The sequence below is a fragment of the Chlorocebus sabaeus genome, chromosome 10, assembly GCF_047675955.1.
Source record: "Chlorocebus sabaeus isolate Y175 chromosome 10, mChlSab1.0.hap1, whole genome shotgun sequence".
Taxonomy (NCBI): Eukaryota; Metazoa; Chordata; class Mammalia; order Primates; family Cercopithecidae; genus Chlorocebus; species Chlorocebus sabaeus.
In genome coordinates, this window is record NC_132913.1 from 106,367,474 (window position 1) to 106,387,467 (window position 19,994).

The following is a 19,994-nucleotide window of genomic DNA, read 5'->3' on the forward strand; positions in this document are numbered from 1 at the left end:
TAGGCGGCGGCTGCGGGGGCTGGGGCTGGGCTGAGGGCCAGGGCCCAGGGCAGGGCCAGGGTGGGGACTAGGGGGTGCCGATAGGGGCTTGGCCATGGTGTGGGTCATATGGGGCTGGAACCCCAGCTGCAGACATTCTCTGGGCCTCACCTACATACTTGCCAAGGCTCTGGACTGACACAGACCCTCCCCTCCCTTCACTGAGAAGTGCTCTGACTTGGGTACTCCTAGACCCTCCTGACACCAGGGCAGAGCCACGCCTGAGTGCAAGCCTCAGGAATCACTATTTGCCTACTGAGTTGTTTTTTTTTTTTTTTTTTTTTTTTTTAAGAACAGGTCTTCTCTGTCTCCTTTGCATCTCTGTATTTCACAGACAGTGGAGGTGGGGGAGCAAAGAGACCCCCCTCATCAGAGAGATGCTGAAGGAAACTAAATCAGCTCCTCAACCAGGTCAGCAGCATTTCCCAAAAGGAGTCCCCACCAGAATCACTGGGGATGCTAGCTAGAAAGACAGACCCCCAGGCCTTTCCCTGGAAAGGCTGATTCAACTGCATGGGGCCTGGAATCTGCATTCCTGCAATGGCCCACCCCAGGGGATACTTGTGCTGCATCAAGCGTGGGAAATGCTAGTGTGAGTGGAGGATGGAGAATAAGGACATCTGTAAGCTGATTAAGAATCCCTTCCCTGTGTCATGTTCCTAATTCTTTCTGGGCCTCAGTATCCCCAACAGCCAGTGAGAACATGACTCTCCAGCTTGCTGGTGTCTTCTCCCATCCTGGGCTGCTGCCTGCCTCCTGTGTTGAGTCTGGTCCCACCCCTACCCTTACCGCTTACCCTTCCCAAATGCTAGTCCCAAGCTGTCCCCGTTTCTGCAGCATGGTGGGGAGAGTGGGGAGGGCAGGGGGCAGTTGGGGTCAAATAAGGCTCTGGCTGACGCAGTCTGCTTGCTGCCCCTGGCTGTTTTCCTGCAGTCCAGCCAGACTGCTCCCCACCCCGCACTGCCCCACCCCCACCCCCAGCAGCCTCAAGCCCTTAATTCCTGACAGCTGCGGTGGCTGCCGGCAGAGATGAGGGGGAAAGGAGGGGGGAGTATGCCGTCAGCCTGCTGTTGCTCAGGCTGCCCCCACCACCTGACAGTCTGGGGACAAGGAGGGCCCCACCCCCCACCTCCTTCAATTCCCCAGGGATGGGCAATTCCAGGAATGGGCACTTTTTTGTCTCTGAGCCCAGAGGCTCCCATAGTTTTGTCCCTAAGCCAGCAGGCGCTCTCTTCAGAGAAAGGGGCATGTGTGTAAAGTGTGGGAGGCTTGTGCCCATTTTACAGAGGAGGATGCCGAGGGCACAGGGCAGGAGCAGGATCCACTATTAGGGTCCAGGCTAGCAGCAGAAACAGAAGGCAGAGCTACCTTTCCCCTACCTTCTGGCTCTCAGGCCCTTGCTTGGGCCCAGCACACTTGCCCTATATCGAGGAGGGGCCCAGTGTTCAGTTGGGGTGGAGGGACAGGAAGAGATCTCAGCGAGAAGTAGACCTGAGCCAGGAGGCTGGTATTAGGGAGCTCCTAGAGGACCATGTGCAGGTGGGGCCAGGGAGGGCCAGGACAAGACAGAGTATCTGCGGGCGCAGGCAGGCAACACTCAGTGTTGGGGCGGCAGCTGCTGCGCTGGGAGAGCTGCGTTCGGTTCTAGTTCTTCCGCTAATTTGCTGTGTGACCTCTCTGAGCCTCGATATTTTCTTGTGAAATAAAGGGGAGCTAAGTAAACTATCTCAAGGGCCACTTCTAGGGTTAAAAGGCTCTCCAACGCCTCCTCCCAGGGCGTGCCACCCAGGGCGCTCCTACGCAAGCATTTACTGGGGGCCTGACACTGCTGCCTCCCCGGGCTCACTGAGGAGACGAGGTGGTCCCTATGAGCCGCATTTCACAAAGGGGCAGAGGGGGTCTCCGTGAGCAGGAGCAGGAGGCATCTGTTTAAGGTCACACAGCAAAGGAGAGTAGAAGCCAGAGGCTGCCAAACTCCTCTGCAGGAGCCCACACCTGCCTAACACCAGGCAGGCCTGGGGGAAGTCCCTCCTCTGGTCGGGGAGGCGAAACAGAGAGGCCGGCCCCTCCCCCCAAGCCCCTGCAGGTGTGTGTGTTGGGGTGGGGTGGGGGCGCTCCCCAGCAGCTGCGTCTCAGCCAGGCACACACACCTCGCGGTAACACATATCCCCCACACAACCCAGCGCGCTCCACGCACAGGCTTCTTCCTGTGCACGCCCGCACAGACCCCAACACCTTTCCCTTTCCTGCCCTCAGCAGGGACGCTCCCACCCCCAGTCCCCAGCGGACGCAGTGGCCTCGGGACTCGTACACGCCTCCACGCCCCGCCGCGTGACGTCACGTGGGGTAGAGCCCTGAGACACTAAATGGTGGGGTGGGGGGAGGAAAGGGAAGGCGGCAGAGCTCCCCGAGCCGGGACAGTCACTTACTCTCCAGGCAGTGGGGCCCGACACAGACAGCGCCGCCCCTGCCAGCCCGCCTCGCACGCCCTCGGAAGCACAGGCTCCCGGCGCTGCGCTGGAGGGCTCCCCGGCACCCCAGCCTCCCGTCCCCAGCCCGCTGCACCTCCAGGCCCCCCTTACCCTTGAGAGGCACCGGGAGTTGTCGCGGGGGGGCCTCGGGAAATTCCCCGGACCCCTGTGCCAGGAGGTGCCCGGTTCGCCCGCTCTTCACCCCCCGCCCCCCCCGAGGGCGGTGCCCGGGGGTGCTGCCCCATGGAGCGGGGAGGCGGGCGCCGTCTGCTCCGGGAGCCCTGACCCGAGTCGGAGTTGTGTGTCGCAGCCGCCCCGACCCCCCGCCGATCATGCGCCGGCGCCCCTGGCTCTCCAGTCCCACCGGGCTGTGAGCCCCCCATTCCCAGCCCGTCAGGGCCTGCGCGCCATGGGCAGCGCCCACCCTCGCCCCTGGCTTCGGCTCCGACCCCAGCCCCAGCCGCGGCCAGCGCTCTGGGTGCTCCTGTTCTTCCTACTGCTGCTGGCTGCTGCCATGCCCAGGTGAGCCCTCACCTCACGCTCCGCCCTCCTAGAGAGTTGAGACCCCGGGCCCGCAGGGGCCTCTGATGCTCTTGCTGGGGTAGAGGACCCTGGAAGAAGGGAGGGACAGGGTCATAGGAAAGTGCTAGTGCCCAACCAAAGGCAGTGAGCTCCCTCATAGGAGGGGGTTGGACTGGTGACAGGATATGGGCAGTCCAGGGAGACAAGGCAGTGCCCAGGAGTATGATGGCAACTAGGAGGGGAGGTGTGTGTGTGGGGGAGCAAGTGCCAGTCTGGAGTTCCTGCCCTGTTGGGGGAATGCACCCCCACCCCAGGAGTAAGCCCAAGCTGCCTCACTCCTTCCTGCAGCTCAGCCCCAGGTAGCGGCAGGGGTTGGAAGGCGGGAAGAGGGTAGCCCAGGTGGGATCAGTGAGAGACTGCAGCTGCAAGAGCTGTGTGTGTGTGTGTGTGTGTGTGTGTGCGTTTTCAATCGAGCTCAGGATCCCAGCAAACTGTGTTGGTAAACAGCAGTTTCTGTATGTGCCCATGTGTGCATGTGTAAGCTCATGGGTCAATGTATGTTAAGATGAACACATGTGTAAATGGGAGTGTCTTTGTGTGTGTGTTTGTAACTATGATGAAGTGTGCAAGTGTGTAAGTGTGCTGGGGTTGGGTTTGTGTGTCTACCACAATGTGTGCAGAGGTGTGTCTGTGTGAATGTGACTGAAACATATCTGTGGGAGTGGGCTCTTGGGGAACCCTGTGTGTATGGGCATCTATGCCTAGGAATGTGCATAGGAAATACTGTGGCCACAGCATGGTGGATGTGTGTGCATTTGCACGTTTACCTGTGTGGGTGTGCAGCTAGCTGAGTGAGTCGCATTGAGCAGGATGATTGTGAGGAGGTCAAGGAAACAGGAATGTGGAGGAGTGCACTGATGGGCCCAACCTTCAGAAGCAGAGGTTGGAAGAGGGAGTGATTATGGCCTTTGGGACAGAGTGTGTGTTGTTAGATGGGGCTCTCCTGGTCCCCCCAAAACACATACCCACTCCACCCCACATGTCTGCAGGTCAGCACCCAATGACATTCTGGACCTCCGCCTCCCCCCGGAGCCTGTGCTCAATGCCAACACAGTGTGCCTAACATTGCCAGGCCTGAGCCGGCGGCAGATGGAGGTGTGTGTGCGTCACCCTGATGTGGCTGCCTCAGCCATACAGGGCATCCAGATCGCTATCCACGAATGCCAACACCAATTCAGGGACCAGCGCTGGAACTGCTCAAGCCTGGAGACTCGCAACAAGATCCCCTATGAAAGTCCCATCTTCAGCAGAGGTAGCTGCCCCTCACCCCTGCCCCTGCCCCTCACCCCTCACCCCTCACCCCTGCCCCTGCCTGCCCCATCCAGCATCTCCACCTCAGAATCTATTCCCAGCCGTTTCTAACCCACTGCCTCAAGCTGGCATCCTCCCATCCCCACATGCCCATCTGCTGGCCGTGCTGCTTTCCTTCCTCTTTCTGGTCTCAGGCCATGGGGACAGAGAAATGGGGCAAATTTGTCTCCAGACTGGGCTGTTTAGGCTGAGAGTGGCAGGTTCCATGCCTGAGAACTAGACTCCTGGGTCATCCTGCCCTATCACTGACACTGCATATCTCAAACCCAGGAAATATCTGTACTTGTCGCTTGCCTCTACTTACCCTCTACTTAGAAAACCACATTTAGGATGGGGAGCCCATGAGGACGAACTCAGAATCAGCATGAGGAGGGGTTGAGGAATTTTTCCAATCGTGCAGGTGGAGGCAGCCTGGACAGGTAAAAAGTCTGCCCTACTGCAGAAGCTCTTCCCGGCGGGGGATACCACCAGCCTGTGTGTCATCCCTGCTGCCTCTGGAAAACCCTCTCTGAATCAGAGGTGCTGGGTGTGTGTGTGCCTGTGTGTAGTGGCTCCTGCCAGCAGGCCTGGTAGGCCTGTCAACTCCTCTTCCCCTCACAGCTCAGAGGAGCCGCAGCCCATTCCCTGTCCTCCCTCCCCGACTTCTGGGTGACCCACCCTGACAATACCAGAGTGGCTTGGGCTGGGGATGGCAGGAGGTTTTGTCACTCACTTCTGCCTCACACCCACCTCCTGGCCTGGTATCTCAGGTCTTTACTCAGATCTTTTGGGAAGGATGGGGGCCCTGCCTCTGGGATGGGCCTAGTTGGGTATCTATCTCCCCTCTCAGTGGCTTGTGTGGGACATTGTGGGCACCCCGTAGCCCTAGCTTCTTAGGTCTTGTCCAATTTTCAGTGGAGGTGGAGTAGGAGAGGTACGCATACACCTTATAACCTTGGGTCTTGAGGCTTCTTGGGGAGTCAGGCTATACCTCAAATTCGGAAAACTCAGAAAGCCGAGGCCGTTCCCTTTTCATCAGGGCCCCTGCTTGCATCTCTTGGGCCCCCAAGTCAGGGGCCACCCCAGCCTCCACCAGCCGAGCCCCAGGCCGCCCGCCCCGCCCCGCCCCGCCCCGCCCCCGCGCGCTCCCTCCTCCCTCCCCCGCGCGCCCCGGGCGCTGTTTCTACCCGGCCGAGCCCAGCCCGACGCGTGTGGCGGCATGCAGCCGCGAACTAATCCCCGCGGGCCGCGGCAGACGGCTCCCGGCCCCAGCCGCGCGGCTCTCAGAGGGCGCCCACCGCCCTGCTCCGCGCTCCCGCCCCCTCCCGCCCCTCCAGCCGTCCAGGAGCGGCTGCCCGGGACCCCCGGGTCCTGCCCAGCTCGGGCCTCACTCTCCTCCTGTCCCGCCGCCCGCGCGCCGACACGAAGTGACTGGCCTCGGCACCATTCATGCCCCGGTTGGGCTGGGCCGGCGCTCACCGCCGCCGCGCGCCGGTTCCTACCCTCTGGTTTCTAGGTCGCCCGCGCTCTCCGCAGCCGCGTTTCCCTCCGGGGCCCTCGGGTACCCCATGAGGACTCCGTAGCCCTGGCTTTGGTTTCTGCCCGCTGGGGACCGGGGTAGGCGCGGAGGTTCTAACTTCTGCATCTTCGGGTGAGGCAAGGCAAGCTCCGCATCCCTCTCCTCGGCCTTGGTATCCCCTCTGTCCTCCTGTTCCCTCTAGACCCAGTGAACCCTGGTGCCCTGAGAGCCTCGCTGGGTCAGGCCCGCGCGGCCTGCTGGAGGACCTTGGGGTCTTTGAAGCCTGGGGGAGAGTTCAGAGCGGCAGAACAGCGCAGGGCTGGCCGGGTGCCAGGCGCTCCCGGGTTCACCTGCAGTTTAATAAGCGCGAGGTGAGCTGGGGGGACGGGTGGAGGGAGGAGGTTAGGGCTGGAGAGGGACGACTTGCCGGGGCTAGCCAGGGCAGGGAGGCGCTCAGCATGGGGAGGGAGTGGGACAGTGGCTGCCCGGCTCCAGCCGCAGTAGCGGGGCTGGGCACTTTCCCTGGGCCTCAGGACACTGGCCTACCTCTGTGGTTTCCGCTCCCCAGCTCCCCATCAACGCCCCTCATTGCTACACCTCACACCTCATTTCTACCTCTTGCTTCTCAGAAGGGACTCTGGGCTTCTGGAAATAAATCTGCCATTCCTCTCCTCCACTGGCCACCACTGCACCCCTGACTCCACCTGCAGGTTCATCCTCCTGGGGGCAGTCATTTCTCAGTCCATCTTGGCCCATCTTCTGGAGGACTAGCTAAATTGGAATCCCATGAAGCCACCCACGGTGTCAACCAGCCCTGGTCTACTTCCTTCCACCAGGAATCTCCTTTCTTTCCAAGTTACACATTGCCCATTGTGTGGGTCAGGTGACCTCCGTTTCCTCCAAGTGGAATGTCTGGGTGCTGATGCCTTTTCTGACCCATGTTATCAATGGGTTAGGATCCTCTTAAATGTGGATTCTGCCATGTTTAAACTTCAGACACTGCTTGGGTTGGGGTCCTGGGTCCCTTGGGCCTTCTTTAATGCTGTTACTATCATTGAATTGTCCTGACATCTTCCCTGAGATGAGCTGGGCTGGAGGGATGGAGTTTTGATAGAGGGAGGGGGAAGAGGGCTTGAGCATGTGAAGTGGACAAACCTGGGAAGGCGAGGGATGCAGTAGGGCTTTGCCCAGCCAAGCAGAGGGGATGAAGGGGTGCTGGAGCCTAGGCCACGGGGGACAGGGACAGGGGCCTCCGGTAGCAAGAGAGAGGGTCAGAAAAACCTGTGGGAGGGCCCCAAGTCCATGCTGGCTGCTTCACCTAGTTCAGGAGCAGCAATGACCTTAGTGCCAATGGCACTGGTAGCCCCAGCTTTGCGTGCTAAGAATCTAGATGGTTGGTTCCTGGGCTGGGTACTGGGCAGAACATCTGGTAGAGGGGAGTGGATCATTGTGAGGAACAGAGAACCCCTTCCCTCACTGTGGACACGAGGACTGGAGGGAAATTTGAGGAGGGGGCAGCTGGGAGCTGGGCTCAGCCCTGGAGTGAGAGAGGAGGAGAGGTCAGGGAGAGGTTTGATGGAGGGAAATGTAGTAGATTCACACAGCAGGCCCTGGGAGCTCCCACACAGTTTAGGTACTGTCTTCCCTAAGGCCCAGACCCATTTGGAACGGATGGAAAGAGAGGGCATGAGGCCCTGAAGCCATGCTCCCAGCCCAGGGGAAGCCAGCAGCGTGGGTTTCCAGGCTCTGCTCTCCATGGCCCTGGCTCATTTTTCTCCCACCTCCTTTTTACATTTATCCTCTTGGTTTTATGCCTAGGCCTCCAGGGATTGGGGTGGTGCTCAGATGGGGAAACCAAGGCATGGGCACTCATATCCCAGGATCACTTAAGGTTCTATTATTCTAATGATACCCAATTAATTAGCCAACATATACTAAGCACCTGCTGTGTGGGCACCGCTCTACCGCATTTTATCCGTGCTTTAGGACCCCCAAACAGTCCCCATATTGTAGGTCCTATCATTAGTATCATTTTACAAATGAAGCTAAGGGAAGCTGGGTAACTTGCCGTTAGTCACACAGCTTGAAAGTGAGCCATAGAGCTAGGAGTCAAATGCAGGCCAGCTGACTTTAAAGTTTGCACCCAATCCCCTTTTATACTATCTCCCAAGTTGCAAGGCCAACATGAAGTCCCACTGTGCACCCAGAGAGGTGAGCTGGTGCAATGGAAGAGCATGCCAAGAAATGAAACTGACATGCATATGTGCGTACACACACACACACACACACACACACACACCAAACACCTACTCCTGTTTTTGCATATGTGTGGCTCCATTCAGTGTCACGCCTAAGTGTTCCCACATGCACACTAGTCTCTCTCTCTCTGCCCAGGCACATGAGCAATGCGCAGATTATTTGCTGGAGAGAATGGAGACCAGACCTCTCCCCTTCCCTCCCTCTTTGACTTGAATGGGTAGGGCTCAAGCTTCTCTAACCCCTTCTAGTTTCCATTGGCTCCTGAATCCTCTCTCCTCCACCCTCCCCTGCCCTCCAAACCTCCTCCCCCAGCCCCTTCCCAGCCGTTGGCTGCTGTGGCCTGTAGCAGCAGCTGACTCCACTTAGATGCTGGCAGTCCCTGTCCCAGATCAAAGGCAGGGCGGCTAATTGTGTGTCTTAATGAGCCCCCCTCTCCCTGCTCCGGGCAGCCCAGCTGGCCATGGCCCCACCCGCTCCCCCTCCAGCTGGCCAGATGGCACAGTGCCTGTGTCTGCCCCAGACAGTTGGGGCCAGAACCGAAACTGGGGCCCTGAACAGGAGCTGGGGGCAGACCCAGTGGGCTGGACTTCTATGAGGCCTGGATACTTGCAGCAGTGGGTGGCCACACAGGCCCTGCCTTGTCACCTCTGCACGTGGCTATGACAGCTGTCAGAGGCCAAAGGGTGGTGTAGGGAAGGTGTCTTTAGCTGCACAGGGTAGGGGTGTTCTCTGCAGCGGTGGGGCACATTTCTCCAGATTTCCCCAGGCTTACCCTTAAATGTGACAGGTCCTAGAAGATGGTGGTCGGCCCTGCACACCTCCCTGGACCAACCTCATCCTCTTTCCTGGTGCCATGCACACACAAGGTGATAGGAACTAGAAACTGAGCTACCTGGGTTTCTTTCTCAGCAGCAGGACTCCCATGGAGTCACATGTCCTACAATAGAAAGATGCCAGACCTGGGAGCTGGGAGAGGTGGGTCTGGATGCAGCTCCATAGCCCCTGTGACCTGTGTTTTCTCCTTTGCATAATGTGTGTGTGTTTGGTAGTGGTGGCAGTGTCTGTGTGGAGGTGATTTCTGAGGCCTGGGCTGCCTCTGGAGGTCTGAGTATTGCCATGTGTCCTAGGAGCAGGCTGATGACTCCCCAGCAATAAGAGAAGTGCTCGGAGTTCCACAGATAAAAGGCAAGGGATAAACGCAGGGTGTGCTTCCCAGGAGCTTGGTTCCATCTTCCTTCTCCTTAGGTTCCACTTCCCCAGGGCAGTTTCTACTCCTCTGCATCTCCTGCTAATTCCCAGTATCCCCATAGAAGGTTCCAGCCCCATCCCCAACCCCTCTTCTCTGCTCATAGCTGAATTCCTTATGGAAAAATGTACTGAGATGCCATAAGCTGGAAAGAGAGAGAGACAGTCTGCTTCACAGGCATCTGGTGGTCCAAGTGACCTGTTCTAAAATGGGTCATGAGCTGCTGGGCTTTGTCCCTGATCAGGGTGAAACAAAAAACAATGACCCAAAAGATGCAGCCGGATTGAGTGAGGTCAGGTAGGAGAAAGAACTTCTAAGTAATAGCTAATGTTGGAGTAACACTTCCTCAATTAATAAGGCACTATTCTAAGCACTTTAAATTTACCAATTCATTTAATTCTTGGAACAACAATGAGGCAGATAATAGCACTATTTTACAGATAAGGAAACTGAGGCATAAGGAGGTTAAGTCACTTGGCCAAGGTCACATAGCTATTAGCAGCTAGTAAGTGGAAGAGCCAAGATTTGAAGCAAACTGGTTTCAGGAATCAGTTCTTAACTACTAAACAGCTTGTTGTATTTCTTTCTGTTTTTTGTTTTGTTTTCCTGTTTTGTTTTGTTTTGTTTTGTTTTGTTTTTGAGATGGAGTCTCGCTCTGTCGCCCAGGCTGGAGGGCAGTGGCCGGATCTCAGCTCACTGCAAGCTCCGCCTCCCGGGTTTGCGCCATTCTCCTGCCTCAGCCTCCCAAGTAGCTGGGACTACAGGCACCCGCCACCTTGCCCCCGGCTAGTTTTTTGTATTTTTTTTTTTAGTAGAGACGGGGTTTCACCGCGTTAGCCAGAATGGTCTCCATCTACTAACCTCATGATCCGCCCATCTCGGCCTCCCAAAGTGCTGGGATTACAGGCTTGAGCCACCGCGCCCGGCCTTTCTGTTTGTTTTTTGTTTTTTTGTTTGTTTGTGTTTTTGGCAGGAAGGGGAGGACAGGGCTCTGTGATGCAGCAGGTGAGGATTAAGGTGGATTGGCCTAGGCCTCTGGCTTCTCTTGCTGCCTGCCCGCTCTCTGGTGTGCGGAGGCTGGTCGGAGACTTGTACCAGTACTTGTTCCTAGCTGGTCCATTCTCAGATGCAGAATAAGCAAAAGATAGCCTGCATGTCTGATAATGCGACCCTCCTTTGCAAGTAGGCCTCCCCCTGCCACAGGTCCAGGTGTTCCCAGAGAAAGGCTCAGGTTGGAGCACCAAGAAGGAAGGCATTGTGGACAAGCCAGTGGGCAGGCCGGCCCAACTGCAGCCCCCAAGAGTGGCTTGGTCAGGGAGAGTCTGTGCCTCCTGAACATCTGGTGGAAGGTATCTGCCTCAGCTTGCCCTTCCTTCTCCATGTTCAACACTGCTACATGCCAGACCCCATGCAGGACCCTGGGCTTCCCTCTAGCATCCCTCCAACAGCCTCTTCAGCTGACCTGGATGGATCACAGGCAAGGTGGCTGGATAGCACCCATTTCTGAGTGGCTTTCAGGGATGTCCTGTGGACAAGGAAGGGGAAGCCCTGGTGACCCATTTCTTTGCCTCTGGAGTCTGGTCATTAGGGAAGGTCCTATGCTGTGCCTAAGATGGGCATGCACCCATCAGGCTATCTTGGGGCAGGGAGCATTAGGAGCTGACCGTCTCTTCTGACTTACCCTGCTGCCCATTGACATCTCCTCAGGCCTGGAATTTCATCATCGACAATTTATTCTTTTTTTCCCCAAAATTGTGTACATCTTATTTTATGAAATATCATTTTATTTATTTATTTATTTATTTAAATAGGTTTTTGGGAAACAGGTTGTGTTTGGTTACATGAATAAGTTATTTAGTGGTGATTTCTGAGATTTTGGTGCACCCATCACCTGAGCAGTGTACACTGTACCTAATGTGTAGTCTTTGATCTCTCACCTCATACCCACCCTTTCCCCGAGTCCCCGAAGTCCATTGTGTCATTCTTATGCCTTTGCAACCTCATAGCTTAGTTTCCACTTATAAGTGAGAACATACGATATTTGGTTTTCCATTCCTGAGTTACTTCACTTAGAATAATAGTCTCAAATTCCATCCAGGTTGCTGTGAATGCCATTGTTTTGTTCCTTTTTATGGCTGAGGAGTATTCTGTGACATATGTATACCGCAATTTCTTTATCTACTTGTTGGTTGATGGGCATTGGGGCTGGTACCATGTTTTTGCAATTACAAATTGTGCTGCTATAAACATGCGTGTGCAAGTATCTTTTTCATATAATGACTTCTTTTCCTCTGGGTAGATACCCAGTAGTGGGATTGCTGGATCAAATGGTAGTTTTACTTTTAGTTCTTTGAGGAATCTCCACACTGTTTTCCATAGTGGTTGTACTAGTTTACATTCCCACCAGCAACATCACTGGCAATGAATTCTTTAGGTTAAACATTGCCCTCATTCTGTGGGCTTATTTTAAAATTGCAGATACCACCGTGAAAGGTAATAGATTAAGTCCCTGATTGTAAAAAGAATGTGTTTAGCAGATACTTTCTGCCCTACAGTAGAGATGTAGACACACAAATTCTGAGTTTACTAAAGGTGATGTTAAAGAACAGGAGAAGGGCGTACAAAAAGCAGAGGGCTATTGGGAAGCTTCCCTCCCACCCCACCAGGTTCTGTGTGCAGAAGAACTGGCTTCTGGCGTGATTGCTGCCATTCTTTGACTCTGTGTCCTTGCATACTGGGCTTGCATACTGTCCTTGCATACTGAGCCCCATCTAACAACACACACTGTCTCCTACATACTGGGCTTCAGTTTCTTCTTGGGATGATGAGAAGGGTGGGCTGGAGAATGGGGTGTCGAGGCCCCTCCAGAGTCCATGTATTCTGGGTCTTTAACCACAGGTTTCCGAGAGAGCGCTTTTGCCTACGCCATCGCGGCAGCTGGTGTTGTACATGCCGTGTCCAATGCGTGTGCCCTGGGCAAACTAAAGGCCTGTGGCTGCGACGCGTCCCGGCGAGGGGATGAGGAGGCCTTCCGTAGGAAGCTGCACCGCCTACAACTGGACGCACTGCAGCGTGGTAAGGGCCTGAGCCATGGGGTCCCGGAACACCCAGCCCTGCCCACAGCCAGCCCAGGCCTGCAGGACTCCTGGGAGTGGGGCGGCTGCAGCCCCGACATGGGCTTCGGGGAGCGCTTCTCTAAGGACTTTCTGGACTCCCGGGAGCCTCACAGAGACATCCACGCAAGAATGAGGCTTCACAACAACCGAGTTGGGAGGCAGGTGAGAGCCCCACACCCAGGTCTGCTTCAAATCCCTTTGCCTAGGGCCTACCCCTTGCCCAGGCCTATCTCTCCTCTGAGGACCACATTGCTCCCGCACGTCACACCTTGGCAATCTTCTCATTGACCCTGTCTAACTCATTCAACAAGCATGCACTGAGTATGCCCTGTGCACCAGGCACTGGACTAGGCCTGGGGATACAAGGCTGAAACAAGCCCTGTTGCCCTGGATCAGCATACCACCTGCTGAGCAACCTGCTCCTCCTACTTCCTCGGGAGATCACCCAGGAGAAAGGACAGGGGTGCAGTCAGGATTGCAGGAGTCTAGGCCTGGCACTGCCATCTGACTCCTCCCCTGTGGAGTGAGAAGGTTGAACTAGATCATCCCTAAGGTTCCCCACAATGCTAATGTTCCATGATCCGGTGATCTCTCCCAGCCTTTCTGTGCAGTCTAGAATGAGGGATTCCTGCAAAGTAAGGGGTGTAAGTGAAGTTCCTAGGGGTCACTGGGGAACTGTGTTACGGTGCCTTCCTCCTTTATCCTCTGTCCTCAAATGCTCCTACTACCTCAAAGGTCATTCATTAAAAATAAATACATACACACATACATAAAAAAGTAGAAGACAGGAAAGGGGTAATAGGTTGCATTTATCGATTGCTTACTATGTGTTAGGCACTGTCTTGAGCACTTTCCTACATATTAACCTATTTAATCCTTACAACTACCTATGAGGTGGGCACTGTTATTAACCTTATGTTGAGATATGGAAACTGAGGCACGGATTGACCAAGAAGCTTACTCAAAATGATGCAACTAGTGAGAAGGTGGTCCAGGCAGGATTCATCCCCAGGAAGTTGACCTCTGAGCCTGTGCTCTTTTGTTCTACAGCGTTGAATCTGCACTCTGATGCCCTGTTGGCTCTCATGGTAGCTCAGCACTGTCCTTTCCTGAACATTCCACCTCCATCATCCCTTCTCTTGACTCTGCCCAGCCTGTTGAGGCCTTTTTCCTGGCTTCCTCTCACTCTGGCTGGCACCTTCTCCATCTCACTCTCCTTTCTCTTGGCCTCTTAGCCCACGATGGGTCATCTTCCTGCACAAAGACTCCAAGCTGATTCAGCAATTCCCATCCTCACTTAGAGGCGGGGTAAACTGAGGCACACTTACCCTTGGGTCATGTCCAGCTCCCACCCAGCCTGCCTTGTACAGCTCTTTTCCCAAGCTTCACCGCCATCCCAGCCCATACCAACGGTGCCTCCTCCTCGTTAAACTGGTTAATTAATGGCTGCTGCCCGTGGGAAGCAGATGTTCTGGAGCTGTTGGCCTGGGGAGACACTGGGCTGGTTCCCACGTGGTGCTGACAGCACAGGCTGCACATGCACACTGAGAAGCCCTTTCAGACCTCGAGGGGAAGGCACCCTCTCTTATGGCCCTACTGCCCAAGTTTAAGGGCCCTGGATCATTGCTGTCCCTGTCTCAGAGTGTGTTTTCGGAGTAGACTGAGGGAAAGAAGGGGATGTGGCCAACTTCTTATGGGGTTTCTGGTGAAAATGTCAAAAGGTTCTTAGTGAGGAGACTCTAGAGCAGGTTGTGAGCTGGGTTGGGGGTGGCTAGGTTTCATTCCCATAACCACCTCCCTTGGAGGCCTGAGGGCTTCTCCACTTTCACTGGGCTGTAGAGCCTGGCTCTCTGGTTCCTTTCTATATTCAGGTAGAGCTTTGGCCGCTGGTGGCGCTGACTTTTCCTAGGAGGAACCATGGGTCTCAGCATAGTGCAGAATGAGTGCCAGGCAGCATAATCGTGGGGGGGGGCAGTCTCCCCAGCACTTGTGCCCCTCCTTTGGCTCTCTACAAAGAGATGTAGGGGGAACGGGAAGGGGAAGCACTGAGAGGGGGACCAAGGCTTTCTCAAACTCACTGAACACCGCCCCCCACCCCACCACCCCAACACACACACACACACACACACACACACGCAACCTGGAGCGAGATACGACGGGGCCAGCACCCTCCTGCTCCTGGCCCCTACCCCAGGGGTGGCAGGAGAGGGAATTTCCCTGCCGATTTGGGATCCCCCTTCAGGAAGCAAGAGCCTCCAGCCCCAAGGGCCCCCTGCAGCTGCTGGAAAGGCGGGCAGGAGAGGAGGGGAGCCGGAAGGTGGGAATTCCCCCGGGGCCTGGCCTGGTGGGAGGTGGGTAGGAGAGGCAGAGGCAGAAGAGCAGGTACAGAAGTTTTTCTGACTGTCTGGTTGTGGGACCCTCGCTCGGGGCCTCAGCGTTTGCCTCTGTATAATGGGAGTGGGTTTCAGAAGCAGGCCAGACTCAGGGCCGGGAGGAGGGCAGTGGGGCTGGGCGCCGATGTCACCCCTCACGGTGCCTCCCTCCGCAGGCAGTGATGGAGAACATGCGGCGGAAGTGCAAGTGCCACGGCACGTCAGGCAGCTGCCAGCTCAAGACGTGCTGGCAGGTGACGCCCGAGTTCCGCACCGTGGGGGCGCTGCTGCGCAGCCGCTTCCACCGCGCCACGCTCATCCGGCCACACAACCGCAACGGCGGCCAGCTGGAGCCGGGCCCAGCGGGGGTACCCTCGCCGGCTCCCGGCGCTCCCGGGCCGCGCCGCCGGGCCAGCCCCGCCGACCTGGTCTACTTCGAAAAGTCACCCGACTTCTGCGAGCGCGAGCCGCGCTTGGACTCGGCGGGCACCGTGGGCCGCCTGTGCAACAAGAGCAGCGCGGGCTCGGATGGCTGCGGCAGCATGTGCTGCGGCCGCGGCCACAACATCCTGCGCCAGACGCGCAGCGAGCGCTGCCACTGCCGCTTCCACTGGTGCTGCTTCGTGGTCTGCGAAGAGTGCCGCATCACCGAGTGGGTCAGCGTCTGCAAGTGAGCGGCCCGGGGTCCCCTGGGTCCTGAACGAAGTCCCCTCCTGGAGCCTGGCCCTCTGAGGCTTACGGCCTTGGCAAGGCAGCATAGCCTTGGCTCTTGGGAGAGGAGATTGGACCACATGATCTTACAGGAACCTCTCAGCTCTGAGGTCTGTGATCGCTGGACAGTCCAGGCCTGTCTGAACCCCACCACTCACTTCTGTGGGCTCTAGGACTTACTGGGTTCTTCCTGCCTCCCCCAAGCCCAGACAGTTCAGTTGGGCTGGGGTTTGCCCCATACACTAAAACAAGCGTCAGCCAGGCAACCCCTCAGTCTGTCTCCATCCTTTCACCCCTTCCCTGGAGATGGGAGGTAGGGAATGAATAGAAGCTGATGGGCAGAGAGAGGAGGATTAAAAAAAAGAAATAGACATAACTGAGCTGAAGTAATTCCATAAACGACCCAGACACCCTCCCCCACCATTCCCCTCATCATTCATTTAACAAATATTTATTTTGCACTCTCTTTGCGGCACTCTGGGGGGCGTGGGGGTGGCAGTGTGAGGCACTGGGGCCACAGACGTAAGTCAGACACAGCACTTGTCCTCTTGGAGGTTACATTCTTGCTGGGGGGAGGCATGGGCAATAAACAAGTAAATATACAAACAAGGTCATTTCAGACAATGCTGTGTGCAGGCTGCTGGGTGTAGGAGGATTTGTGGGGAGTGGGGCTCCTCAGACAAAGCCGCCGGTTCCTCAGGGAAGGCCTTTCTGAGTGGTGATACCCATGCTGGGACCTGCACCATAAGCCATGCAAAGAGTATGGGTAAGGGCATTCCAGGCAGAGGCCATATGAAGGCAGACAGTGTGAGCTGAGAAAGATCTCTGCCTGCTGGAGGAACAGCAGAGGGGCCATTGTGATTGCAGTGAAGAAATCAAGGGACAGACTAGCAAGAGAAGTATTCAGAGGGTGGGCAAAAGTCACATCGTGTGTCTTTCTAAGCCAAGGTAAGGAGTTGGGATTTTATTAAAGAGGAATGGGAACCTCGAGATTCTTAAGCAGGGGAGTGTCATGGTCCAAGTCTCACGTGGATCGCTGATGGGGAACAGGCTGAAGGGGGATGAGGTGACAGCTGGTAAGCCAGTGAGGAATAACAACTGTCTTCTAAATCAGAGATGGGGCTTGGACTGGTTGGAAGCAGTGGGGATGTTGAGAAGGGCTCTGGTGCCAGAGCTCTAACCGCCCACCTTGTGCCTGAGCCCTCTGCCACAAGCCAGGACGAGTGGCCGTGCCCAGCAGCAACTGTCTGCAGAGACAGGAGGCACTCAGAGGAGTAATCCTGGGCAAGACCCAGCTCAGCCCAGCCCAGCGCCCCGGGGAGCAGGTGGGGCCAGGAGGCGCGGCTGGGAAAAGGGTGGCGGAGGAGGGCCCGGAGACTCACTGTCTGGATTCTGGTCTCTCTGAGTCCAGGCAGGGTATATAAGTAAGGTACAGGGGGCACATTCTTCCTGGGTCTCTTGTGCTCCCAGATCCCCATATCAGGGTGCCCCTTAGCAGGTCAGCAATCCCTCCCCACCCTCATGTCCCCATGAGGACACTGTTGAGCAGTTTGGGTCCAGTGTTGCACTCTCCTTGGTTCTTGGATCTGATGTTTTTCTGGAACAGATCCTCAAGAAGGAGGGCAGTGGAGAGGGGAGTGAGGTCAGGATCTCAGGGAAAGAACACTTAACCTACTGCATCCAGGCCTCATGCTGCTCACACTTGGGGATCCTGCTGGCTGCCTCAATTTACCCTAGAATAGCACCCCTCTTGATCAACCAGGCAAGGACGAAGACTTATTCCTTTCCCCAGTGACCAGCCTGCACAAATTCTCCATATTTTCCACCCCTGATCCATGTCTCCTTACCCCTGGGTAGGAATGAGAAGGAAAGGGGGGCCTCTTAGTGATACACCCCAGTAGGCCCACCAGCTGGGAGATTTGCCCCCATGAGCTTGCCCCTCATCTCCTTCCCCTTCAAATGCCAACAGCTCGCAGGCATGCCTATGGTAGTGGGGCCTTCCAAATGCTCAGCTCTGCTGCTTCTCTGGAGGACAGGGTTTCTTTCCCCATCCCCCAAAAGACAGCCCCACAAGCGGGCGGGTGAGAGTCCCCCAGGAGGAGGGGTAGGCAGGAGCAACCAGACACACCTGCCTCATTCCTTTCCTCTTGATCACCTAGGAGAGCTGTGGGGGCTGGGTTTTCCACCCCCTTCCTCCCTCCCATCCCAGAGAGGAGGAGAGAAGAGGTGGGGTAAATGGAGGCCTGGGGTTGAGGGGGTGCTGCCATGCCCAGCAGTGTCCACTGCAACATTAGTCCTGGCCTAACCCTCCTCTGCCTTCGAGGCTTAAGGAGGACTGAGCTGGGGGAGGGGAGACTGAAGATGAGAGGTAGAGGATCAGGACTGGGATAAGGTAGGAGCAGCCATGCAGCAAAGCATGTGTTCAGTGCAGAGAGAGGGGTGGGTAGTTGGGTGGGGCAGGAGGCTGGACCCGGAGTTGTAGGGAGGGGACATGCTTTAATGACATAAGTCAAGGTGATCTGATATGTGTTAGCCTAACTTGTGAAGCCCAGAAGCTGATGAGTTCTGGGACGAAAGTTGACGCCCACAGTTGAAAAGGGGTGTATGGGACTTGATAAGGAACCTAAATTAGGAAAATGTGGAGGTGACGGAGGGTAGGAAAATGGGGCCCAAATGGCACTGAGCTTATGCATACTGGATGAAGGGTGTGGCAGGGATCAATAAACTGATGGGAAATAGGGGAAATGGGCTGGAATAAAGTGGGAGGGTGCAGTTTAGAAGGGAGGAAGAACTTGCCAACAGCCTGGGAAGGATCGGGGGTAAGATTTGGAAATGAGGACAGAAGGTGGGTAGAGATCATTCAGAGAAGGAGAGGACATCCCCTGCCACCAACACCTTTCACCTGATGGGCGCTAGGTTACCTCCTTGCAGGAGGAAAAAGGAGGAGGAGGAAGGGAAATAACAGAATGAGGGTGGTGGACAGATTAGAAGGTAGTGGTGGGGTTAAGGGTCAGGGAGAGGCAGCCAGGCTGGGATGAGTTCAGAACGCAGGCATCCTGCTTTGCAGTCACCCAAGGTCCAGGGTAGAGGCACTCAAAGGTAGACTTGTAGTTGTAGGAGAGCCCCGGCGGGTGAGAAGCAAGTTCAGGGTCATCCCGGAGCTCCCTCTACTTCCCCTAAATTAATGTGCCCCTAGCTAGCCCCCGGCAGGGGGCCTTCCACGTTGGAGTGTGGCCAGGCTCTAGTCACAGCCCCCTTCTCTCCTCCTCCCCCCACTTCTCATGTGGTTGCCGGCAGCTGCCTGCGGTCGCCCCAGCCCCTGCGCTCAAGGCACGGGGACTTTCCAACAGGGGAAAAAATGACTTAATGAGAGTGGGAGCTGGGGGCGGGAGGGACAGGTCCCTGTAATCACCGTTCGGCTGTGGGGCCTGCGCTCCTCCGGGCCCTTCCCCGGCTTCCTGCTGCCAGCGCCTCCCTCGGGCTCTGGTGGGGGAGGAGGACAAGCTGGCGACTGGGGTATCCCTTTTCAGGTGCCAGGCTTTCAGGGGCCCCAGATGCCTTTGCTCCCTAGGCTTGCAGTGTATGGAAGCTGGGACACCCCATGATTCTTCTCTGGACCTTGTCCTGGAAGTTAGGGTTGGCGCGGAGGAGGTCTCTCCCTGGAGCCGCTAACCCCTGCTAGTGGGTTGGGGGGTATAGGATCGTGAGGAAGCCCTTTGCCACTTCGCGACTGCGCACTTTGGAATGCCCCCGGTTACTGTGGTAACCAGGGCAGCCGAGGTGTGTCCTCGGGGCTGGGAGGCGCCCGCCCCCCCCCCCTTTTCTCACCGCCCGCGGGGCCAGGCCGGGCTGCTGCGGTGCGCGGGGGTGGGGGTGTGCCGTTGCCATGGCAAGGGTGCGCAAGGAGGGCACATTCTTCCCCAGGGTGGGAGCGCCCTGGGGATACAAGAAGGGGGGTAACCGGGGCAGCAGAAAGGGGAGGGGGGTCAGAACGAGGGAGGAGTCTCGGACTAGACTAACCAGGGCTTCTGGGGTTTGGGTGGGGAGTTTGGAATCTGCCCCCACCACCCCCGCAGCTCTCCCGAGGCATCCCGCTCCTCCGCCTTTCACCCTCGCTGGGGTTCAACCTCCCCCCAACTCACGGAACCCCAGTTTCCGGGGAAGGGATCCCCGGCTACCTACCCAAAGGCCTTTGGCTTCCAAAGCCAGGCCTGCGGAGCTAAGGGGCCCGCTCCCTTCCCCCCAGTGGAGTTGCAGCCTAGACTGCTGGCCAAAGCCCTGCAATTAAGCCCCTCGCCCGCCCCTGCGCCAGGCCGGGTCTGCGCTGCCAATTACAGCAACACGCAGCAGCTGATTACCCCTGCCGGAGCCCGGGGAGCGGCCAGGGGT

The 19,994-nt window shown here is 56.7% G+C and overlaps 1 protein-coding gene across 1 annotated transcript; it reads left to right on the top strand.

Moving 5' to 3' along the window:
- The first annotated feature begins 2,323 nt into the window (after positions 1 to 2,323).
- WNT10A (Wnt family member 10A) lies at positions 2,324 to 16,446 on the top strand. The gene is made up of 4 exons (XM_007966316.3): positions 2,324 to 3,032; positions 4,082 to 4,344; positions 12,305 to 12,684; positions 15,071 to 16,446. Exons 1-4 carry the CDS (start codon positions 2,920 to 2,922, stop codon positions 15,566 to 15,568), a joined length of 1,254 nt encoding a protein of 417 aa, XP_007964507.1. The 5' UTR covers positions 2,324 to 2,919; the 3' UTR covers positions 15,569 to 16,446.
- The last annotated feature ends 3,548 nt before the right edge of the window (positions 16,447 to 19,994 follow it).